This window comes from Neoarius graeffei, chromosome 22 (genome assembly GCF_027579695.1).
Source record: "Neoarius graeffei isolate fNeoGra1 chromosome 22, fNeoGra1.pri, whole genome shotgun sequence".
Classification (NCBI taxonomy): Eukaryota; Metazoa; Chordata; class Actinopteri; order Siluriformes; family Ariidae; genus Neoarius; species Neoarius graeffei.
In genome coordinates this window covers 50,417,238-50,441,250 of record NC_083590.1, presented here as the reverse complement: position 1 = coordinate 50,441,250, position 24,013 = coordinate 50,417,238, and the positions used below count along the sequence as shown (strand labels likewise).

The following is a 24,013-nucleotide window of genomic DNA, read 5'->3' as shown; positions in this document are numbered from 1 at the left end:
GTAAAAAATATATCATGACCTGCTCTGGCTGGATGCTTGATTGGGTGATGGGAGCACACTCCTCAGCAATGATGAGATGCAGATGGGACCCTTAGGGCTGGCCAAGACAATTCAGTTACATTTCACCGGGTCTGGGACATGCGACAGAATGTCTGACGGCCGATTCCCTGCAGGCGACGATAGCCAGTCGAGGTCTCCACCCTCTCCACCAAAAGATTTCCTGTTGACTCCATGTAACTCAGAGGGACAGATTTGGGGTGGGGGGGAGGGAAAGAAAACACAGGTTGTTAGGTATGCCCAATGTCACCTGAATAAGTAGGAGCAGTATATATATTGCACCGAGTACAAGCAGGGACTCTGGCAACTAACTATGACAGCATAACTAAAAGGAGAGAGCCAGAAGGTAACACAGGCATGAGGGAGCCCCGGGACATAAAGCAGCCAGCCACTACACCGTCAACAAGCTCGAGTGAGCAAGCGAGTGGGGACTGACAGCATCCATACATCCCAGTTTACCAAAACACTCTATGTCTGAGGACCCTCCAGATCTACACCTTTACCTCATAAACACCATTAACAAAAGGCTTGACTAAACAGATATGTTTTCAGCCTAGACTTAAATGCTGAGACTGTGTCTGATTCCCGAACATTACTTGGAAGGCTGTTCCATAACTGTGGGGCTTTGTAAGAAAAGGCTCTGCCCCCTGATGTAGCCTTCACTATACGAGGTACCAGCAGATAGCCTGCACCTTTTGATCGAAGTAGGCGTGGCGGGTCATGGAGGAGCAGAAGTTCACTCAGGTACTGTGGTGCGAGACCATTTAGTGCTTTAAAGGTCAATAGTAGTATTTTATAATCAATACAAAATTTGATTGGGAGCCAATGCAGTGTGGATAAGACAGGCGTGATGTGGTCATATTTTCTAGTTCTAGTAAGGACTCTTGCTGCTGCATTTTGAACTAACTGGAGCTTGTTTATGCACTTATTGGAACATCCAGACAGTAAGGCATTACAATAATCCAACCTGGAGGTAACGAAAGCATGGACTAGTTTTTCTGCATCATGCAATGACATTAAATTTCTTATCTTTGCAATATTTCTGAGATGAAAGAAAGCTATCCGGGTGATGTTATCAATGTGAGTTTCGAATGAAAGACTGGGGTCAATAATCACTCCGAGGTCTTTTACTGCTGCACGTGAAGAAACAGAAAGGCCATCCAGAGTCACTGTGTAATCAGAAAACTTACTTCTAGCTGTATGTGGTCCTAGCACAAGTACTTCAGTCTTGTCAGAGTTAAGCAGAAGGAAATTAATAAGCATCCAGTGTCTAATGTCCTTAACACATTCCTCAATTCTATTAAGCTGGTGTCTCTCATCAGGTTTTGCAGAGACATACAACTGTATGTCATCAGCATAACAGTGGAAACTAATACAATGTTTACGAATGATATCGCCCAGAGGTAACATATATAGAGAAAAAAGCAGTGGACCCAAGACAGAACCTTGTGGAACACCAAACTTTACCTCGGTACGTCTAGAAATATCACCATTTATATCAACATACTGATAACGATCAGTTAGATAAGACCTGAGCCAGGAGAGGGCCGTTCCCTTAACTCCCACAACATTTTCTAGTCTATCCAGAAGAATGGAATGATCAGTGGTATCAAATGCCGCACTAAGGTCAAGCAACACAAGTAGCGAGACACAGCCCTGATCAGACGCCAACAGTAGGTCGTTTACTACTTTAACCAGTGCTGTCTCTGTGCTATGATGAGGTCTAAATCCTGACTGATACATTTCATGGATGTTATTCCTATGTAAATATGAGCATAACTGTTGTGCCACAGCTTTTTCAAGGATCTTGGAGATAAAGGGGAGGTTTGATATTGGCCGATAATTGGACAGCTGACAGGGATCAAGGTCAGGTTTTTTAATCAGGGGTTTGATAACTGCTAGTTTAAAGGATTTGGGTACATAGCCAATCATAAGAGAAGAATTTATTATTTTTAGAAGCGGTTCAATTACTCCAGGCATTATCTGTTTGAATAGACGTGTCGGTAAGGGATCTAGTACGCAAGTTGAGGCTTTTGATGTAGAGATTAATGAAAGTAATTCAGTTTCTTTTAGGGGAGTAAAACATTCTAACTGATGATCTGATACAGTTATATTGTTAACTACAAGGTCACTTTCATTGTCTAACCTTAAATTAGTAGTTTGAATTTTTTGTCGGATATTCTCAATTTTGTCATTAAAAAAATTCATGAAGTCGTTGCTACTACATACTGCAGGTGTGCATGTGTTGATAGTGGACTTATTCCTGGTTAATTTTGCTACAGTATTAAATAGGAATCTAGGATTATTTTTGTTATCTTCTATTAGGGAGGAGAAATATGTTGATCTCGCAGCACTAAGAGCTTTTCTATACTTCAGGAAGCTCTCCTTCCAAGCTAATTTGAACACTACCAATTTTGTTTGACGCCATTTACGTTCCAATTTTCGAGTGGTCTGTTTTAATGTGCGAGTGTCATCATTATACCAGGGTGCTAATTTTTTGTCTCTGACCATTTTCCTTTTTAGAGGAGCTACATTATCTAAAGTATGGCAGAATGTTGACTCTAAGCATTCAGTTGCCTGATCAAGTTCTGCAGGGGCTGACAGTGACCCAATCAAAGTTGACAGCTCTGGGAGATCATTTATAAAGCTCTGTGCAGTAGTTGATGTGAAAGTACGTTTAATACAGTAGCGTGGTGAGGTGCATATATTATTACTCAGACATAGTTTGAATGAGATGAGACAATGATCTGAGATAACTTCAGACTGTGGAAGTGTGACTATATTGTCTACGTTTAATCTGAATGTTAGTATTAGATCAAGGGTGTGACCACCATTATGGGTCGGTCCTATGACATTCTGCTTAATCCCGACTGAATCTAAGATGGACACAAACGCTGTTTTTAAAGGGTCTTCTGGGTTATCGAAGTGAATATTAAAATCTCCGACAACTAAAGCTTTGTCTAAGGAAATAACCAGATCTGAGATAAAATCTGCAAATTCAGAAAGAAACTCAGAATATGGCCCCAGGGGCCTGTAAATAATAAGCAATGGAATTAACTGGGTAGACTTATTTTTCGAGGCTACATACATTATATGAGTATGAAGAACTTCAAATGTATTAAATTTATAACCAGGTTTTTGTGTTACACCTAGATAATCGTTATAAATAACCGCAATGCCTCCTCCTCTGCCAATTAGACGAGGCTGGTGTATATAACTGTATCCAGGAGGACTCGCTTCATTTAATGCTATATATTCATTTGGCTTAATCCATGTTTCTGTTAAACAAAGTACATTAAACTCCTGATCAGTAATGAGTTTATTAACCATTAGCGCTTTAGATGTAAGAGATCTAATATTTAATAGCCCCACCTTTAGATCAAAGGTGCTGGCAGCAGCTGTACAGTCAGTATGATCTAATTTTATATTGATTAGGTTACTGGAACAAACTCTCTGAAAATTTCTACCTTTTTGTTGAGCTCGGGGAACAGACACAGTCTCGATGTAGTGGACCCTGAGTGACGACTCTGTGCAGCTAGCAGACAGTCGGTTTAGCCTGTTTGTCTGCTCCCTGGCCTTGGCTCTGGATTGTCAGAAATTAACTAGGCCTGTTCTGAGACTATGACCTATGCTGCAGGAAATGAGAGCAGCACCTTCCCGAGTGGGATGGATACCGTCCTGCCCTAACAGGCCAGCAGTGCCCTCAAAATTAGCCCAATTATCTATAAAGCCCACACTGTTTTCAGAGCACCACCTGGACAGCCAGCAGTTCAGCGACCATAACCTGCTGTAAGCTACATCGCCACGCCGCATTGGGATGGGGCCAGAGCATACTACAGCATCGGACATCGCCTTCGCTAATTTAAACACCTCTACAAAGTTACTCTTAGTAACCTCAGACTGACGAAGGCGTATATCATTAGCTCCTGCATGGATAACTATCTTTGAGAACCTGTGCTTGCCTAGGACCCTAAGAATACCTGCTATGTGCGGCACCCTGGCTCCCGGTATACACCTGACTAAAGCTGCTGGTGCCCCTAAAGGCTGAGCTAATTTCACATGCCGTATGATAGAGTCCCCTATAACCAGAGCTCTTTCAGGTTTCTCAGTGGGTGCATCACTAAGGAGAGCAAACCTGTTCGGCACGTGACGCGGAGAGGAGTGGTGCTCCCGTGAGCGAGCCTCAGCGGTAGCTTTGACTCTACGCTTATGCCGCCGAGCCGTCACCCATTCGCCCCGCTGTAAGGGCTCTAATGCCGGAGTTGGGGGATTACTAACTCCACGTCATGTCATGTCATGTCATGTCATGTCATGTCATGTCATGCCATACATCTTCATTCTTTGAACTTTTATTGCACATTCTGGCACACGCTGTACAGCTTGGCTATTTATTTAACCCATTCTCTTCTCACATATTCATGTCATGACTCTTCTTCATTGAAGAAGAAGAAGCCTTTATTTGTCACATGCACACTCAAGCACAGTGAAATTCATCTTCTGCATTTAACCCATCTCAAGAAATGAACACACGCATGCACACACAAGTAAGCAATGAGCACACACACATACCCAGAGCAATGGGCAGCTACGCTACAGTGCCTGGGGAGCAGTTGGGGTTTATGTGCCTTGCTCAAGGGTACTTCAGCCCAAGGCCGCCCCATGTTAACCTAAATGCATGTCTTTGTCATGTCATCTTCATCATGTGACTTATTTTTGCACATTCCAGCCTGTTTACAAAATATGGACAAGTCACGGAATACGGATTCACGGAAAATAAAAAGTATTGTACAAAGCATGGATCTTTTATTCATGGATATGTGATATTTTCTGTGAAATACAAATAGTTAAAATTAAATAGTTAATTAATAAACATACAAATGAAGGTAAAATATTTGTATTATGAAATTTGGCAGTCCAAACATTTAACTTCTTAATTTGTTTTTTACTGAGTTTACAATTCTGGCATCTTGAATGGAATCATTTCCTGCATTTTGTATAATTAATCATAAATCCATATTCTGGCATTGTACATGTGCAGTAAAGTTTTATTTCATAAGTAAATTCTGTAGCTTCATCTCGTTTGCATTCACTAGATGGAAATCATGAAAAAACTCCTCTATCGATGCATCTTCTCAGATGTTGTCTCATAGCTTGGTGGGCATAATGTACGGTCTCTGGCAATCCACCAAAACAAATTTCTACAGCGTGTGCTATCGCATACATACCACAGTCATTGGCATTCATGGACAAAATGTGACAACAGTCACTTGGAATTAAACAGGAATGTTTTTCTTTTGGAAATAATTGGACGGTGTATCCTAATATAACAAAACAACCCATTTTGGGGACAAAAGATATTCGGTCTCCTGAAATGATTTCTTTAGATTTTTCTGTTTTCGACAAATTTGAATATTCCGTAGGTTCAGAAACACCATCTGTGAAACAAAAGTCAGATGACTTTATGGACTTGACAATTGACTGATAACTCTTCACGGGTGATCTGTCTCTATTGCTCCAGAGGAAGTTGAAGATGATAAAGGTCACTTTTCAGTGTGAAGTTTCCAAGACCTGCCTTTCTTCATCTGAGTTCTCCTACATAATACTGCTGCAGAAATTTAAATGATAACAGAATCAATAGGTCCTTCTTTCCAATTGCTCAAGTCTTTCATGAGCCAGTTAATGCCTTTACTTTGATTAGATGTAACACCATTTTCCAGATGCAGATTGACAAAACTTTCAACATGAGCCCTTGCAAAATACTCAAGTTTGGGATGAATTTGTGACCTAAAGTACTCCACGAACTTTTGACTCCATTTGTTTTGCCGTTTTTCAATTTCCATTTCAATCAAAGTCTTTATTGGCACACGGAGAATTCCGTAAATTTCTTCACCTTTCTTCAAATTAGCATCAGTTTTATTTCCACCAGTGGACAAGACATATCGCGCTATGTCCATCTGCAAATGCCTCCAACACCTGACTACTTTAAGAGTTGTTTCTGCTTCTATTGCTTTTAATATACTACGTTCCATATCAATAGCTATGGGCACATTAGAGAGATTTGATTTACATTAACTATGGAGCGTCTCAAATAAGAGTTCATGGTGTGATTGAAATTTTCACTCATGGATCATGAACAAAGCAAGTATAACAGGTTTTTCCTCAAATGATTGATGTTTCCACAAAAAGTGCTGAAACATAAAAATCTCCCATGAGAAACATAGTGTCATAGCTAGGAGTTGTTCATTTTTGGGAGCAAGATGAAGACTTTGGTTTAATTTCTTCAACGTCTCCCATAGGGGCGGCACGGTGGTGTAGTGGTTAGCGCTGTCGCCTCACAACAAGAAGGTCTGGGTTTGAGCCCTGTGGCCGGCGAGAGCCTTTCTGTGCGGAGTTTGCATGTTCTCCCCATGTCCGTGTGGGTTTCCTCCGGGTGCTCCAGTTTCCCCCACAGTCCAAAGACATGCAGGTTAGGTTAACTGGTGACTCTAAATTGAGCGTAGGTGTGAATGTGAGTGTGAATGGTTGTCTGTGTCTATGTGTCAGCCCTGTGATGACCTGGCGACTTGTCCAGGGTGTACCCCGCCTTTCGCCCGTAGTCAGCTGGGATAGGCTCCAGCTTGCCTGCGACCCTGTAGAACAGGATAAAGCAGCTAGAGATAATGAGATGAGATGTCTCCCATACTTAAAATTACAATAAGATCCAGAAAAATTGCAATGAAATGAACAAATCTTTTGTCTTCATATGCAATTGCTTGCAAATTTATTATGGCATCTTTAGTCAGCCTTTCATTCCATAGACTTGTAGCAACATCCATAAAATTAACCATCCATGATACATTATCTGTATGAAATCCGTAACCAAGCTGTAATATAGTGAAATGTCCATGGCCAATCTGTAAATTATTAGCCTCCTCAATGCATCTGTATTAAAATCCATAATCACTCTGTATTTTGTATCTGTTTTTTAATATTTCCATGAATCCATAGTCTGTGACTCATCTGTATTTTGTCAACCACCCACATTCTGGGACATACTGTACAGCTTGGACTTCAAAACAATCCATGAACATACCCCGTAAATATGTCCACTTTTCAAATTTGTATATTTTAGGCCCTGGTCACACTACAGTTCATGATGGATTTGTGAATACTTGGCGATGAAAAATTGGTTGCATCGCCACCAATTGTGCGATGCACGGTGAATGTTCTCAGAGCTTTGCGAATTGTTTTTGGTGTGTCTCTGCCTTGTGAGTGGCCAAAAATGTCAGGAAAAATTTCAGTGCATGGATTGAAATTTAGTGGCGATATTTTCATCAGCAAACTAAGTGGCAAATACTTGGGAATACATCCTAAAGCTCAGGGAACCTTCCTTGAGCCTCTTGAGATGTATTTGTCTGAAATCCATGTCCCTGATGCTTGTGGGAGTCTCATCAATGCCAAGACTTAAAAAATGCATTTACTTTCGGGGATCCATCGGCGCACGGTGCGCGCACTTGGGACCCGGTTGTTATAGGAAACACCTGATGCTGATTTGAGTGCAATCAGCACACGCACACTGTTTTCACAGAGACTTTGCAAAGTATTCTGTCAGGTATGCGGCAGTAGACAGATGTAAATGCAGGAAGAGTGCTTATTAGCAAGTATGATATTTACAAAAACAAAACGTAAGGCAAAGTCAGTAACAAAACACAAATGAAAGCAGAATCATAAAGGAGAGTATTTAACCAGCGCCATAAACATGGTAAGAAACAAATGTGACAGTGATAATGATACTTCACAAAGTCTCTGTGAAAACAGCGTCCATATGTGTGTGCTGATTGCACTCAAATCAGTATCAGGTGTATTAGGTGTTTCCCATAACAACTTGGTCCCAAGAGTGTGCACAATGCACTCGTGAGCGAGTGTGACCACTCGAACTGCACCAGACTGAAGTGCACTAAGATGTGGCAGTCAAGTGTTCACCTGCTGTGTGACCACAGTCACACAGCAGGTGAACACTTGACTGCCACATCTTAGCGCACTCCAGTCTGGTGCAGTTCGAGTGGTCACACTCGCTCACGAGTGCATTGTGCGCACTCTTGGGACCAAGTTGTAAATGCAAATGCCTTACTGACTTTGCCTTACTTATAGCTCATGTGTATATCGGCCATGCATCGCCACCAAAATGCCTCGTTTTCATCAATAATCCATCACAAAGCATCACAAGCTATAGTGTGACCATAGCTTTAGATTCTTCTTATTTTTATTCAATTTATATAACTTTTTTAAATTTCTTCTATCTTAATTGTTCAAGCACCAACCACCAAAGCAAATTCCTTGAATGTGAGAACAGACTTGGCAATAAACTTGAGTCTGATTCCGATTCTGATTCTGAAGTGTGTGCATGCACCATTTATAGTAGGCAACGTTGTTAAATAGGGTTGTGTCGAAAATAAATAATTAATATTTAAAAAAGTAATGAAAAAACAGATGGAAAAAGTCAGCAAGGAGAAAGGAACTTCCGGACTGGAGGAAGAGCCTCCACAGACTGCAGGTTGGACTTTTTTAATGTTTATCTACCTGTGCTGTTTTTTTAGCTTGATATTTTTATGTGAGTGGGTTTTTTTGGTTGGGCATATTTCTTAACGCAAGGCACTACAGGTGAATAGGGCCATTTGGGGCCAAAAGTATGTGGACACCTGACCATCACACCCTGATGGGCTTGTTGGATATCTTGCTCCAAAATCATGAACATTAGTATAGATTTACTCTCCTTTACTGTTATAAAAAGCTCCATTCTTCTGGGAAGGCTTTCCACTAGATTTTAGGACGTGGCTGTGAGGATGTGTGTTCATTCAGCTACAAGAGCATTATTGAGATCAAGTACTGAAGAGGTCTGGGGTGCAGTCAGTGTTCCAGTTCATCCCAAATGTGTTTAGTGGGGTTGAGTTCAACCAGGGCTCTGTACAGGCCACTCAAGTTCTTCCACTCCAACCTTAACACACCGCTTCTTCATGGAGCTTTGCTTTGTGCACACGGGCATTGTCATGCTGGAACAGGTTTGGGCCCCTTAATGCAAAGACATTCGAGACAACTGTGTGATTCACATTTTTTTTTTTTTTGCCAAATTTTGGGGAAGAACCACAGATGGGTGTCATGTCCACATAGTGTATCACAATCAAACTTCACCAGTTTTTTTTTTCACAATTCTTTTTTTTCTTTTTGCATTGGAACTTCTCAATAATGCACATTTATTCATGCAAGCGACATTTTGACCAATTAAACGTGTACTTTTTTGCATACTTAACACCAAAAATCACATGTGGTCTTTGGATTCAAAGGTTTCTTTCACTGTGAAGACTCTCTTCAGAGAAAAACTTTGTTGGACAGTTGGTTGGAAAATCATTTCTTTATTGTTTAAGCAAGAAAATAAAAATTCATTCAAATGTAAATGTAACATTTTGTGAGATTCCTCTGGAATATCCTTCTAACTAGGAACAGGATTAAATGTGTACATTTTCATGAATGCAGATCATTTAGAAAGTGAGACTTTTGATTCTGGAAATGGAAAAACAATGTTTTGAGGAAAATGATTTTAAAATACAACATTTCATGTGTTTCCACTTTAATGTACATATTTTATCCAAAAAATTGCTGTATGTCACATGACAAATTGACATGCATAATATATTAAGAAGCAGATATATGTTTTCAGAGTAGGTGGAGTGTCATTAAAATGTGATGGTTGTGAATAGACAAAAACAGCTAAATGAACACTTTTCTGTTAATTTTTAAAATATACAATATGTATTATTACAATTTAAGACATGCTATCAATGCAATTAGTACAAAAATCAGAAAAATTCTTTGACTTGATCAAAATTGTTTCTACTTGTTAAGTCTTGCTGTAAGTATTGGCAGTGGAATTGATGCCTGTTAATTATGCTCTGCTTTCTAATAGTTAGGACTGAATATACAAGATAAATGCCCTGTCCAAAGCATTGATAAGACCATTGACTTTCTCCAATAGCAGCACATTCAAAGTTTCCATATTGCTCTGGCATTTTCTGTTAAACTTTTCTGGCATTTTCTGCTTACAGATGACTACCAGTGCTCCGGCAATTTGGAAGTGGATTTCCCAGAGCTGTGTGCTTTATTTGGCCTGAGGGAAATCCCTGATGTGAGACGACTAACAGCAGCAGCATCTCCAGAAACAGCAATGGGTATAAACGATTAATCTTCAGCTCTCTGTGATGAATGATGAGTGAGGCATGGAAGCAAGGTGTTTGCTGTCATGATATGCTCTTTATAAAAACATTACAACTCAAAGGCTCAAGTACAAAGAGCTGGCTGGTGCTCTGGTTTTTAACATAGCAGCTTAGGTGCCAGAGAATAGGCTGTTGTAGACAACGTATTCACAACCTATAACTGATAGACAAATAAATAAGGACCAAAAGACCTTGGAATTCTAAGGTTCTGTCTGACTGGTAAACAGAAATTAATGTGATCAGTGTTATTTATATGCCACTGAATACATATGAGAAGCTTAAGTTTTTTAGCTTAATTTTTTTTAACAGAGGCCAAAACATAGAATTTCTGCCTCTTTTAGGATGCCTGTTATCAGCATTAAAATTGCTTTGTGATCTCACACCCCACAGTAATGGTGAATGGCTCAAATGTAAGTAGACACTCAAGGCTTTAAGAATTCTCATCTCATCTCATTATCTCTAGCCACTTTATCCTTCTACAGGGTCGCAGGCAAGCTGGAGCCTATCCCAGCTGACTACGGGCGAAAGGCGGGGTACACCCTGGACAAGTCGCCAGGTCATCACAGGGCTGACACACAGACAACCATTCACACCTACGGTCAATTTAGAGTCACCAGTTAACCTAACCTGCATGTCTTTGGACTGTGGGGGAAACCGGAGCACCCGGAGGAAACCCACGCGGACACGGGGAGAACATGCAAACTCCACACAGAAAGGCCCTCGCCGGCCCCGGGGCTCGAACCCAGGACCTTCTTGCTGTGAGTCGACAGCGCTAACCACTACACCACCGTGCCGCCTTTAAGAATTCTCAAAGCCATGAATTTGAAAGTATTTCTCTTTTTTTAACCTAGCCTACTTAGGTTTAAATGTCATAATTTTATTGCTCAAGCTGTAGACATAGATGATAATTACATGGTCATGCGAAGATATGAAGTTTATCTTCGAGTAGTGAACATATTCACGAGTGAGTGAAGCAAAGGAGTGAAAATATTTTCAACATGGGAAGATAAATTTCATATTGTGACGCAATTGTGGAATGTTCTTTATATTATATGGACACATCCACAAAAAATACACAATCAAAAGAATTTTAATTTTGAACCGGTTCCCCATTTTGACAACGCATGTCGAGTCAGCGTTAAAACACCAGAAGGGACATCATCAGAGTGAAATATCGGGAATTATTATACATACAGGACACTTTCCATGGAATACAGACATGTATTCTATTCCCTTCTAGTGGGTTTATTGATAGCATGCAATATTATCATATCGCTTATCGCTTATCTTATCGCATATCGCTTAAGGGAGTGTGTGGAGTTTTGCGCGCAGGTCAATAACGTATTGAATTTCATTTTTACTTGGTGAAGGTCCCTCCTCCCAATTTTCTCGCAGCACATCTAGAATGCCGCACGGCTTACGCCCATATAACAATTCGAATGGGGAGAACCCCGTGGAGGCTTGGGGGACCTCTCGCACTGCAAATAACAAGGGTTCGAGCCATTTACCCCAATTACGTGCGTCCTCACTTACGAATTTTTTAATTATATTTTTGAGGGTGTGATTGAACCATTCAACTAAACTGTCTGTTTGTGGGTGATAAACACTGGTGCGGATCATCTTAATTCCTAATAACCCATACAGTTCAGTTCGTTCAGTGTACGTGACATAAACGAGGTGCCTTGGTCAGTCAGAATCTCTTTCAGGATTCCAACTCGGGAGATGATGCGGAAGAGCGCTTCCGCAATGCGTGCTGAGATATTGCGAAGAGGCACTGCTTCCGGGTATCGCGTTGCATAGTCCACCAGAACTAAAATAAAGCGGTACCCTTGTGTTGACCGATCTAATGGCCCGACGAGATCCATCCCGATTCTTTGGAATGGGGTCTCGATTAATGGGAGAGGGCACAAAGGCGCTTTTGTAATGGCCGCTGGATTTACTAACTGGCATTCGCGGCATGCCATACACCACCTACGGACATTGCCGTGAATCCCTGGCCAATAGAACTGGGTCATTAGTCGGGCTAGTGTCTTATCCTGCCCTAAGTGTCCAGCCATGGGATTAAAGTGAGCCGCCTGGAATACCAATTCCTGGCGGCTCTTTGGAATCAAAAGCTGTGTGACTTGCTCTTTAGTCTGAGGGTCCTGCGTCACTCGATATAATCTATCCTTCATAATGGAAAAATAGGAGAAGGACGGGGTGGCATTTGGCTGGAGCGATTGACCATCGATTACTCTCACTTGGTCAAACGCATGCCGCAGAGTCTCGTCTCGTGATTGCTCTAACGGAAAATCCGCGAGGGATTCCCCGAGAGACGGAGGAGGAGCCGGCGGCTCCTCACTCTGATGCAGAGATGACGTAGACGGCTCTGTGACAGCTGCTTCCGCCAATGCTACACTGGGACCTCCCCCTGCTGAACTACGGCAGGACCCACTCTTCACTAAATGTCTCATTAACTCCCCGAATCCCGGCCAATCAGTCCCCAAAATTATCGAGTGGGTGAGGCGAGGATTAACCGCCGCCTTTACTCTAAATTTTTCCCCTCTGAAAAAAATGTGGGCCGACACTAAGGGGTAGCTGTGAACATACCCATGCGCACACAACACCTTCACCCCTTGTGCTCCCCCCAATGCCTCATCTTGCACCAAGCTTTGGTGAATTGAGGTCTGATTACAGTCAGAGTCCACCAACGCCTGATATGTATCCCCTTGGATACTCACCGGTATGCGATACGCTCTGGCCCGATCGAGGGCAGCTCCTGGCGCGTCGGGGATCCGAACCACCGCGCCCACTTCCATTGCCAAGCACTGCTGTTGGAGATGGCCCGGCTCCCCGCAGCGCCAGCAAACCGGCCCGGGCTTCCTCTCTGCACTGGCGCTCTGGGGCTCACTCACCTGGGAGGGGGAAGAGACAGACACAGAAGGGAAAAACGGGAGGGCACCGCGGGTGCGACGGGCTGGCTGGGGTGGGGCCAACCCCACCTCCGCGGTGGGGGAATGGGGCAAGGATGACACACAGGAGGGGAGAGAGAGAGAGAGGAGGGGGAAGAAGAGGATGTCCGCTGTCCTGCCGTCGGAACAGCCGCCAACTGGTCATCCGCCAACTCGATGGCCTAATCCAGTGATGCCAGGCAGTGGCACTGGACCCACTCCGCGGTCCCCTCTGGTAGGCGGGCAATGAACTGCTCCAGCACCACCTGATCGATGATTCCCTCGGCGTCGCGGTTGTCGGCCCTCAACCACCGCCAGCAGGCGGGACGTCCCGGAGCTGCTGGCCAAACGCGAACGGCCGGTCGACTTCCTCCAGATGCAGAGCGCGGAAGCGCTCGCTGCTGTTCGGGGGTGCGCCCCACCCGCTGGAGGACGGCCCGGCGAAGGTCCACGTAGGCCAGCCGGCGGTCGGCAGGGAGCTGTAGCACGGCCAGCTGCGCCTCACCCGTTAGCAGGGGGAGGAGGCGCGCCACACGCTGTTCCACCGGCCAGCCCGAGGCCTCTGCTGCCTGCTCGAAGAGCGTGAGGAAGGCCTTGGGGTCATCATGCGGGCCCACCTTAGTTAGGGTGAGGGGAGAAGGGCCCGTGGCGGTGGAGGTGGTGGACCCTGCCGACGCGAGGAGGTGCTGGAACGCCTGTCGATCTTCCTGCTGCGCCAACACCAGGGCCCCGAACCAGTGCTCTTGCTCCTTCCGGAGGGTGACTAGCACCTGGTGCTGGCTCTGCTGGGCCGTGGCGAGGGCGTGGACCAGGTCTGTGAAGGGGAAGGACTCCATGGGGCTGTTCTTTTCCTGTGCTCGGCTCCCGGGTTTTGGCACCACTGTGGCAGTTCGTAGGAGAGGGAGGAGCACAGAAAGACGGCAGGCCAGAATAACGTTCCAAACTGTTTTATTTTGCTCTTTTCAGATGCAAAAATCCACTCTCCCAGCCATGCACGCGCGCACGTACACACACACACACACACGAGTCGTCTGGTTGGGGAGAGAGCTCACTTCCTCTGCTCTCTCTCTCCTTATATAGAGCATGGTCGCTGGGAAGACACACAAACACAGGTTAATTGACAACAGGTGTAGTGATTCTGCCACTTACCTTCCCTGACTCCGCCCCCCGGTCACAGACCGATGCTTGACCATGCCCCCACTGCCACAATCCGCTTTACAATTACACACACAATGTCCTTTACCTTTGTTCTTGTAAATATGAACAAAAATGTATGTATTCATAAAGATTAAAATAGATGTGTTTAAGCAACAAAATTGATAGGGGAAAAAATATTCAGTCACTATGTTAAAAAGATATACATGCTCCTGAGTTGTGCAACAGAAAATTGTTTCTTTTCATCCAGAAATCACTGGTTTGAATCCTGATGATGGCATAGCCCTCCGTGGCCAGGAGCCCAAGAGAGCAAAACTGACCTGTGCTGAGGGAGGGTGTTATACCCTCTCTCCTCTGTCAATTACAGTGACGCTAGCCAATCATGTATATTATATTTACAAAAAAAAAAAATTACATTCTAGATATAAATTTAAGGGCGGCACGGTGGTGTAGTGGTTAGCGCTGTCGCCTCACAGCAAGAGGGTCTGGGTTCGAGCCCCGTGGCCGGCGAGGGCCTTTCTGTGTGGAGTTTGCATGTTCTCCCCGTGTCCGCGTGGGTTTCCTCCGGGTGCTCCGGTTTCCCCCACAGTCCAAAGACATGCAGGTTAGGTTATCTGGTGACTCTAAATTGACCGTAGGTGTGAATGTGAGTGTGAATGGTTGTCTGTGTCTATGTGTCAGCCCTGTGATGACCTGGTGACTTGTCCAGGGTGTACCCCGCCTTTCGCCCGTAGTCAGCTGGGATAGGCTCCAGCTTGCCTGCGACCCTGTAGAAGGATAAAGCGGCTAGAGATGATGAGATGAGATATAAATTTAGCAAAAAAAAAAAAAGAGTTATTGTGCAAAATGCACCTGGTGTCATTAAAAAAGACATTCAGGAATCGCAATCATGGTAAAATTAAAGGAGCTTCCTAATGTCATCATCATCCTTCAGCTGCATTTTTCTTGTAGGTGACTATCCATTGCCTTCAATCTGCAGCCAATGCAGCAATCAGGGCACAAATTGCCCTCTGTGTCCCCTAACAGTTTCTGTATATAGTTCAGATAGCTTGTCCTCTGTCGATCTGGATGCCTTTTGCCATGGGCTGGAATATAGAGGGCATACCTCCTGCATGGCTTTTCTTCTGGCATCCTAAGGGCATGTCCAAGGAAATGTAGCTAACACTGCCATACATTGTTGATGAGGGGCTGGGTGTTTATCATTTTGTAGATCTGAGCATTGCTCACACAGTCAAGGCATTTGATGTTAAGCATGATCTTATAATAGAATGTGGCAAATGCATTTATCTTGTTTTCCATGTTGACCGATAGTACTCAGGATTCACATCCATACAGAAGCACTGACTAAAAGTTTGATTTTAATTGCAATGGGCATTGATGGGCTTCTCCAGATCTTTTCTAGTTTCCAGAAAGCAGTCCATGCCTTTCGCCTGGTTAGGTCAATGTTACTAGACGCCATCATGGATCCCAGGTATTTAAAGTTGGATACATGGTTTATTGGATTTCCATATACTTCTAGAGGTGCCTGTGGATTGCAGTTGATGGTCATGTACTCTGTCTTGGGAACACTGATTACGAGACCTAGTTGTTTTGCTTCAGTTGCTGATTTGGAAAGTTGTGCCTGTGCCCTAGGTATGGATGACTCAAGCAAGGTGATGTTGTCAGCAAAATCTAGATCATTTAGGATTTTGGCAAGGTGTCTCCTAGATTGACAAGGATGGGTAACTATGCCAGAGTTGGTGTTCTCCATTGATTTCTTCATTAAGAAGTCAGTAACAACAATGAATAAGAATGGGGCAAGAACATCTCCTTGCAGTACCCCAGTTGTAACCTGAAATGGGGTCAGAGATGTTCCCATCCACCATGACAGTACTCTTGGAGTTGGTGTAGAGTGCACTGATGGCTTTGACAATGGCCTCTGGGATTCCATAGTGATGTAGAATGGAGAACATGACGCTTCTGTTAATGGAGTCAAATGCCTTTTTAAAGTCAATAAAAGTGATGGCCATTGGAAGTTGGTAGGTTCCAGAGGCTTCCATGATCCTTCGCAAGGTGTGGCTTTGCAGAGTGCAACTTCTTCCTGGGCAGAAACCAGCCTGGTTTTTCCTTAGTAGCAGATCCACATGGCCTATTATTCTCATCAACAGTATCTTGTTGTACACCTTGGCAGCAGTAGACATTAGTGTAATCCCTCTATAGTTGGTCATGAGGCTGAGATCCCCTTTCTTTGGCAAGGGAACAATGACATTGGTAATCCCTTGCTTGGAGGGAATGTGTGTTGTGAAGACTTCCATGCATAATTTGTGAATGATGCTTGCCATTTAATGTCTCCACCCCCTTGGAGGGCTTTGGCAGTGATCGCAAAGTCCAGACCTGCAGCTTTATTATTTTTCATGTCTTTGATTGCCTTTTGTGTTTCCTCTAAAGTGGGTGGGTCCTGATCCTGGTGGTGGGAGAGCAACTGTGGTGATCCACAGTCGTTATTGAGTAAGTTAGAGAAGTACTGTCTCCATTCAGCAAGGAGCTCACTATCATTGGTCGGAGCTGATCCATCTAGCTTCTTCACCTTAGGATTAGATCTTCTATTCTGGCTAGAGATAGAGTTGATGATTTTCCAAATGGTGTTATAGTCACCCTTCTTGTCGGCTTCTTGAAGGTCTTCTATCTGCTGTTGTATGAAAGCTAGTTCATCAACCCTGTACGACTCATTCAAGCTGGTATTGAGCTTTCTCCACGCCTCTCTTGACTTCCGGCTTCTTGCAAGCAGGTATTTCTTCTTTGCTTCATCTCTCTCCTGCCGCAGCTTCAAGGTTTTGTGTGACACCCAGCTGGACATTCCACAGGGTTTGCATTTTCCAACCACCTTTTCTGCCACGGTCTTCTCTAACTTATCATACCTCTCTGTGATTGATGTTGTGGTATCCTTAAAGTGGAGGCCTTTAAAACGGTTTGAGAGCTCAATCTGAAATTTAGTCTTGATTTGGCTGTCCTTGAGCTTCTTCCAGTCAAATTTGGGCCTCTGACAGGGTTTCCCTTTGGATGTACAAAGACTGGTGATGATGTATACACTGACAATGTGATGGTCTGAATCTAACTCTACAGAGTTGTACGCTCTGCAGTTCCTCAAGGAGTTCACCTATTTGCCATTGATGAGAATGTGGTCTAGTTGATAAGTGGAACCTCCTGGGTGCATCCAGGTCCAAAGGTGATTTCTGGGTTGAGGGAATCTAGTCTGTGCTTGGTGAAGTTTGTGTTCTCGGCAAAGATTCACAAGACAATCCCTGTTGTCATTTGTTTCGCTGTAAAAGCAATGGGGTCCAATCAACATTGGGTGGGATGTGTGGCTGTCCAGACCAATTCTAGCATTAAAATCACCAATTATAAGCTGTTTGTCATGTTTCTTCACCTTGTCCATGTGGGTTTTGAGTGAGCTGTAGAAGTCATCTTTTTCTGCTGTGGTGGCAGCCTCCATTGGTGCATAGATGACTGTAATGGTGAGCTGAGGGTTACCATGGAATGTGGCAGTTAATATTCTCTGGCTGACAGAATCAAGACTTAGCAGGGACTTGTGTATGTATTTCGACATTGCGAGTCCAACATCTCCTAGTCTTTGGTTGAGCTATAAATAAGGACCCAGTTCTTATCATCTGACCATAGTTCTTCAGTAGGGGATGATGTTACTAGCTGATGTTCTTGGATGCCAACAATGTCAACGCTTGCATCATTGCAGCCCATGAATAACTGATAGGTCTTCCCTTTTGGGTAAAGAGTATGTACATTGTAGGTTGATACTACTAGTGGTTTGAAGGTAGGTAGACAAGACATATCAGGACCAGCAGTCTGTGATGAAATTCCAGGTTCCCATTGGTCCATCATAGAGTCTGAGGGGGACATCTGTCTGACTACCTTGATCTAGTTCTAGTATACTTCTTCGTGGTTTTCATAACCACAATTTTTCCAGAATTATTTTAGTCCGCTTTGACAGCTGAATGGGTCCCTGAACAGCTTATACAGAGATGAGCTATGAGTTGGATGTTATACTCAGCTCATGTGCGTCACTAGCTGTACTGTCTATGGCCTTACAGTAGCAATCCTACATGTAAGTTGTTTCGGATTGACCAGACATTCTCAGAGACAACAACACTCAAATGGAAAAAGCTACAAGGCCACAGCAAAAACCTTAAATATCCTCGTCAGTACAAATGGTTTGATAAGATGGAAAGTTCATGAAAACCACAACTAATCAACCTTGGACAGGTGCGCTACACAAGATTTGACAATGCGCTCTTACACTAATAATAAGGAAGATATGAAAGAAGTCAGCAGTCACTCAAAAATGTTGCAAGACCAACTGAAAGCAGCAGGAACAACAGTTACACACAGAGCAATAAGAAATGAACATCACCACAATCTCCATTCCTACAACTCAGGGAAAACTCCCCAACACCTCTAAAAGCATTTAGACAAATCATAACTCTTTTGAAACAATATACTCTACTCAAGCAAAACAAAAACAGAACACTTTGACAATAATTCAGCTTATCATGTTTGGAGAAAGAAGGGTTATGCGTTTGATCTCAAGAATACCATAACTACAGTGAAGCATGGTGGTGGGAGCATTATGATATTTTACTGCTTCTCTACAAATGGTAGTGGGACATTGGACATCATTGGAGGAAACATGAATGAAGCAATGGACCAGGGCATATTAGAGAAGAATTTAATCTCATTGGCCAAGATAAAGAATCTTGGGAAAAGATGAACATTTCAACAGGACAACGAACCCAAACATATTTTGCATGGCCTAGCAAATATCCAATCCAACTGAAAATGGATGCAGGATTTTTAAAATTATGGGGTCATTGGAGGAACTCTCATAAACTTGGGGAATTGAAGATGATTTGTCAAGAGTAATGGGCCAAAATTGAACCACAATGCTACAAAAAGATATTTTACTTTTTACCTTAGACATCTCAAAACTGTAATTACCAGTGACAGCTTTGCAACAAGATACAGTACTAATATTGGTAATTTGTGGTGTTCAAAATTTTTTCCCTGCCAATTTTGTTTTTAAACATATCTTTTTAATGCTTATGAATAAATATTTTTGCTCATATTTACAAGAAGTCCAAAGATGACGTGTGTAAATTTGAATATACACTGAAATTATATTCAATAACAAAAACAAGTGTCTGAATACTTATTTCTTCTCATTGTATTCATGTACTACACTCTCTAATACTTCTGGAACTGCTTAGGTATATTAGATTAGGTTTGGAATTAAATTGTCATTGGGTGTAAATCAGGACAGTAAGCCTACCACTGTTGTAAAAAAAAAAATGTTGAGTATGTGTTCAACATGTACAAACTCTGTTGAAATGACAACAAAGGTATATCTTTTTAGAGAGCAGCCAAGAACAGATTTCCTCTGAAAGCTATATGGCAACCTGGTCTCCTAAACCCTGCCTTCACATAGAATTGGAGAATGAGGACTGTCGGAGCGTAAAGAGAATCCGAATATCTGGTAAGGCACTTAAAAATATGCAATTATACTAAACTCCTATAATAAATTCAGCATTGTAAAATATCAGTTACAGGACTGTTAACAGGCACTGTATTGCATTAAAGAAGTGCTTCATTTATCTCTGACATAACTATGTAACTCTGCTCAACTATATGTGACCCTGCTTTACAAAACCAGTCACATGGGTGAGTTTTTCAAAATTGAGTTATTGTGTTCTCATCAAAGGCCATTAAAAAAGTTTTGATGCGCTGATGGATAAAGAAATTTGACCAATATACCATTGAGTAGTCACATTTTACTTTATATGAAAAGTCAGAAATGGAGAACTCTGTAAAGTTTATTATATAAACTCCTTCACAATCTACAGTACTGTTCAAAAGTCTTAGGCACATGTAAAGAAATGCTGTAGACCAAAAATGGCTTAAAAATAATGAAATGAAAATTTTCAACATTTAAAAACAAACACAAAAAAAACTATAGACAGCAGTAAGCCATAATAAATGAAAGTCAATATTTGGTGTGAGACAACCTTTTGCTTTAAAAAAAAAAGTAGTCTCAGCTACAATGAGTGCAGTTTTATAAGGAAATGAGCTGTAGGTTTTACTGAGCATCTTGCAGAACCAGTCACAGTTCCTCTGGACACTTTGACTGTCACACTCACTTCATTTTGCAGCAAAACCCAGTAGCCTTCATTATGTTTTCTTTTTTAATCTAAAAAGTGATCTCTTATATAATATGCTGCTCAGATACAAACTTTTTTTTGTAACATTTAATTTTATATTGGAAATCAAACATTTGGAACTCTAAAATGTTTTTGTACCGACTTGATAATGTAAAAAGTTCATCTCATCATCTCTAGCCGCTTTATCCTTCTACAGGGTCGCAGGCAAGCTGGAGCCCATCCCAGCTGACTACGGGTGAAAGGCGGGGTACACCCTGGACAAGTCGCCAGGTCATCACAGGGCTGACACATAGACACTCACACCTACGGTCAATTTAGAGTCACCAGTTAACCTAACCTGCATGTCTTTGGACTGTGGGGGAAACCAGAGCACCTGGAGGAAACCCACGCGGACACGGGGAGAACATGCAAACTCCGCACAGAAAGGCCCTCGCCAGCCACGGGGCTCGAACCCGGACCTTCTTGCTGTGAGGCGACAGCACTAACCACTACACCACCGTGCCGCCCATGTAAAAAGTTATACAATAGAAATCTATAACAACGTTTGTATGAAAAAATTGGGTGCCTAAGACTTTTGTACAGTACTGTATATTTTAAAAAATTATTAAAATGAGATTTGGGGCACATATTCATTATGGCTTCACAGATGGTCACACCAAATGTTTCCAATGTACCTTTTTAGGAACATGTTATGAACATATTTACAAAATATAGATTTTTTTAAACAGGATTCCCCCCCCAGTCTACAGTTCTAAAGTTTCTTGAAAATGTTATCTACTGTTCATGTAAAACAACAAATAACTCCCCTGCTTCAACCCCTCTGCCATGGCCATACCCATGACCAATTCTGCTTCTGTGGCCATGCCCATGTCCTCACCCACATCCATTACCTCGACTCTATCCTTCTTGTCTTTTATCTGCCCTTCTGCCGGAACGTTCGCAGCTGGCTACACGTGGGAGGAGTGGCGGGTTGTGTGCCTGGTGGTTCTTTCTGTGGAGGACATTGAAGACATCTACCTATTCGGAACCATGATTACAGGTCTTTTGCTGATTGGATTAGGCACTGCCCTAGTTTATCGAGGAAATCAGGAAATGGTGACAGCTGTCCAATGCCCCATAAAGCTGCCCGACATGATTGAAGCGGTGGGCAGAGCTGTCAGCACTCAGACTGTGACTATTCAGAACTTGAACCACAACATGGATATCATGGAGAAGCTTTCGGCTTTGCAAAGGAAATGGATTGATTCGGAGACCAGAATGGACAAACAGAGTAGTCGTGTAAAAGAATGCGTCTACTCACCCCAAGACCAAACAATCCCAATCTTATCTGCCTTCGGCTCCCTCAGACAGCACTGGCCTCGGCCAAGGCCGTTGCTGGGACAACATCTCCCCCTGAAGATCACTGCAGTGAGATGCTCTTGTATCCCTTCCCCCACTTCCCGCGGTCACCGCTTTTACCCCCAGTGTGACAAGTGGTTGCGCGACCAGTGCCATCATGGCTGCAGGAACGGACAGCTGCTTGCTTGCGCTGGGTTACCTCTACCTCCACCCCTCCCCTCCTCTCCTCCCCCCCTCAAGTCCCGAGTTTTCATGTTGTAAAGTGTACTTGTGTTATTTTGTGCTTATGTGCTGAGGTGTTTTTTAATGTTCCCACACTGTACTCCTCACAGGAGCATAGTATGTGGGTTGCTTTTTTCTCCTCCCCTCTCCTCATGTTACTCTGTATTTTTTCTTTTCATCCCTGTCTTCCTGTCCTGTCTACTCCCCCTCTGTCAATTGTGTGTATGTGTGTATGTAAGGACAGGTTGATGGTCAATTTCGCTGGGACTTGTGACTAGTGACAATAAAGGCATTCATTCATTCATTCATTATCTACCTGCACCTGTATCTCTTCATCATCTGACCCATCTGGAGGCAGCACGTCTGGTTCAGAACATATTATGTCCTTGCAGGGCTCAGGAACAAAGGCTCAGATGTGCTTGGAGACGTACTGTTTCCTAGCTAGTGGAAGTCCAGGTGAGGGAAGTGTGACTGGAAGACCACGATCATTTATTTGGGTACAAATAGGCGATAGCATGGTATTCCCTCAGGCCCAATCTGGCATGTGCAGCTTGAAAAAAAAAAAAAGATGTTCATTGAGCTATAGGAAACCAATACAAAATTTTTGGTTCAAAATCATCTTTGATTTCATCTTCACTGTTATTGATCTCGGTTATAATATCCTCTTCCCAGGGTTGTGTGAAGAAATGCACAACTAAATTGCTCAACCTTTAACTATTGTTGTGATTTGAGTTATCTCCTGTTAGCTTTGTGATTTTTCCTGCCATGGTCCATACTGGAACTACAATGCCCTCCAAGATTATTGTCCCCCCATAAAGATTAGTAAAAAGGGTTAGGGGAAAAAAATCCTTTTGGTGAAGTCACTTCATCTGACACTGAAAGAAATTAGAAAAATCTAAACTTGAACTGAAATAAATTTATTCAGAGAAAAACAAATCCCTCAAGAAATAATTCTCATCTCATTATCTCTAGCCGCTTTATCCTGTTCTACAGGGTCGCAGGCAAGCTGGAGCCTATCCCAGCTGACTACGGGTGAAAGGCAGGGTACACCCCATATATTTATTTCAATTAAAGATTGGATTTTTTCCTCATTTTTTTCAGTGTGAAATGAAGCTACTTCACCAAAAGGTGGATTTTTCTAACCGATTGTAGTAAGACCCTGATGTGGGTGGAGCACAGAAGCACGGCAGGCGAGAGATGATGTTTCCACAAATACTTTATTTTTACTTTTCAGTTTGCCTTTTCAGCTTTTTTTCACTTTCTCTTCCATTCACTCACTCACACACATGCATTGTGGTTGGGGAGAGAGCTGCTTTTCTCTGCTCTCTCTCTCTCCTTTTATGCTCCCTCCCTGTAACAACCAAACGCACGCACACACACACACACACACACACACACACACACTAATTAACAGCAGGTGGAGTGACTTCGCCACTTACCTTCCCCAACCCCACCCTCCATTCACAGACTGCTGCTTGGCCACGCCCCCACTGCCACATAACCCCAGCACCCGACTCAGGCTGGGGAGCCCTCCGGCCTGAAGCTGAATTCCCCCACCCCCCTGACGGGACAGGAAGTCCGCCACCATCTGTGCCCCCGGCTTGTGGATCACCTCAAACTTCAATGGCTGGAGGGCAAGATATCAACGGGTGATCCGCGCGTTGGCATCCTTCATGTGGTGGAGCCACTGGAGGGGCGCGTGGTCCGAACAGAGGGTGAAAGGGCGCCCCAGCAGGTAGTAACGGAGGGCGAGGACCACCCACTTGATCGCCAGCACTCCTTCTCAATCGTGCTGTAGCGCCCCTCCTGCACTGACAGCTTCCGACTGATGTAAAGGACCGGGCGGTCCTCCCCCTCC

At 43.3% G+C, this 24,013-nt stretch overlaps 1 protein-coding gene across 1 annotated transcript in view; it reads left to right on the top strand.

The window, feature by feature from the left end:
• Window positions 1-8,514: 8,514 nt before the first annotated feature.
• Window positions 8,515-24,013, top strand: part of lrrc71 (leucine rich repeat containing 71) — a 72,154-nt gene continuing 56,655 nt past the window's right edge. Inside the window, exons 1-3 of the mRNA XM_060904926.1 lie at window positions 8,515-8,590; window positions 10,137-10,259; window positions 19,794-19,913. Of these exons, the coding sequence (XP_060760909.1) occupies window positions 8,515-8,590; window positions 10,137-10,259; window positions 19,794-19,913 (319 nt within the window). The remainder of the gene's footprint in view (window positions 8,591-10,136; window positions 10,260-19,793; window positions 19,914-24,013) is intronic.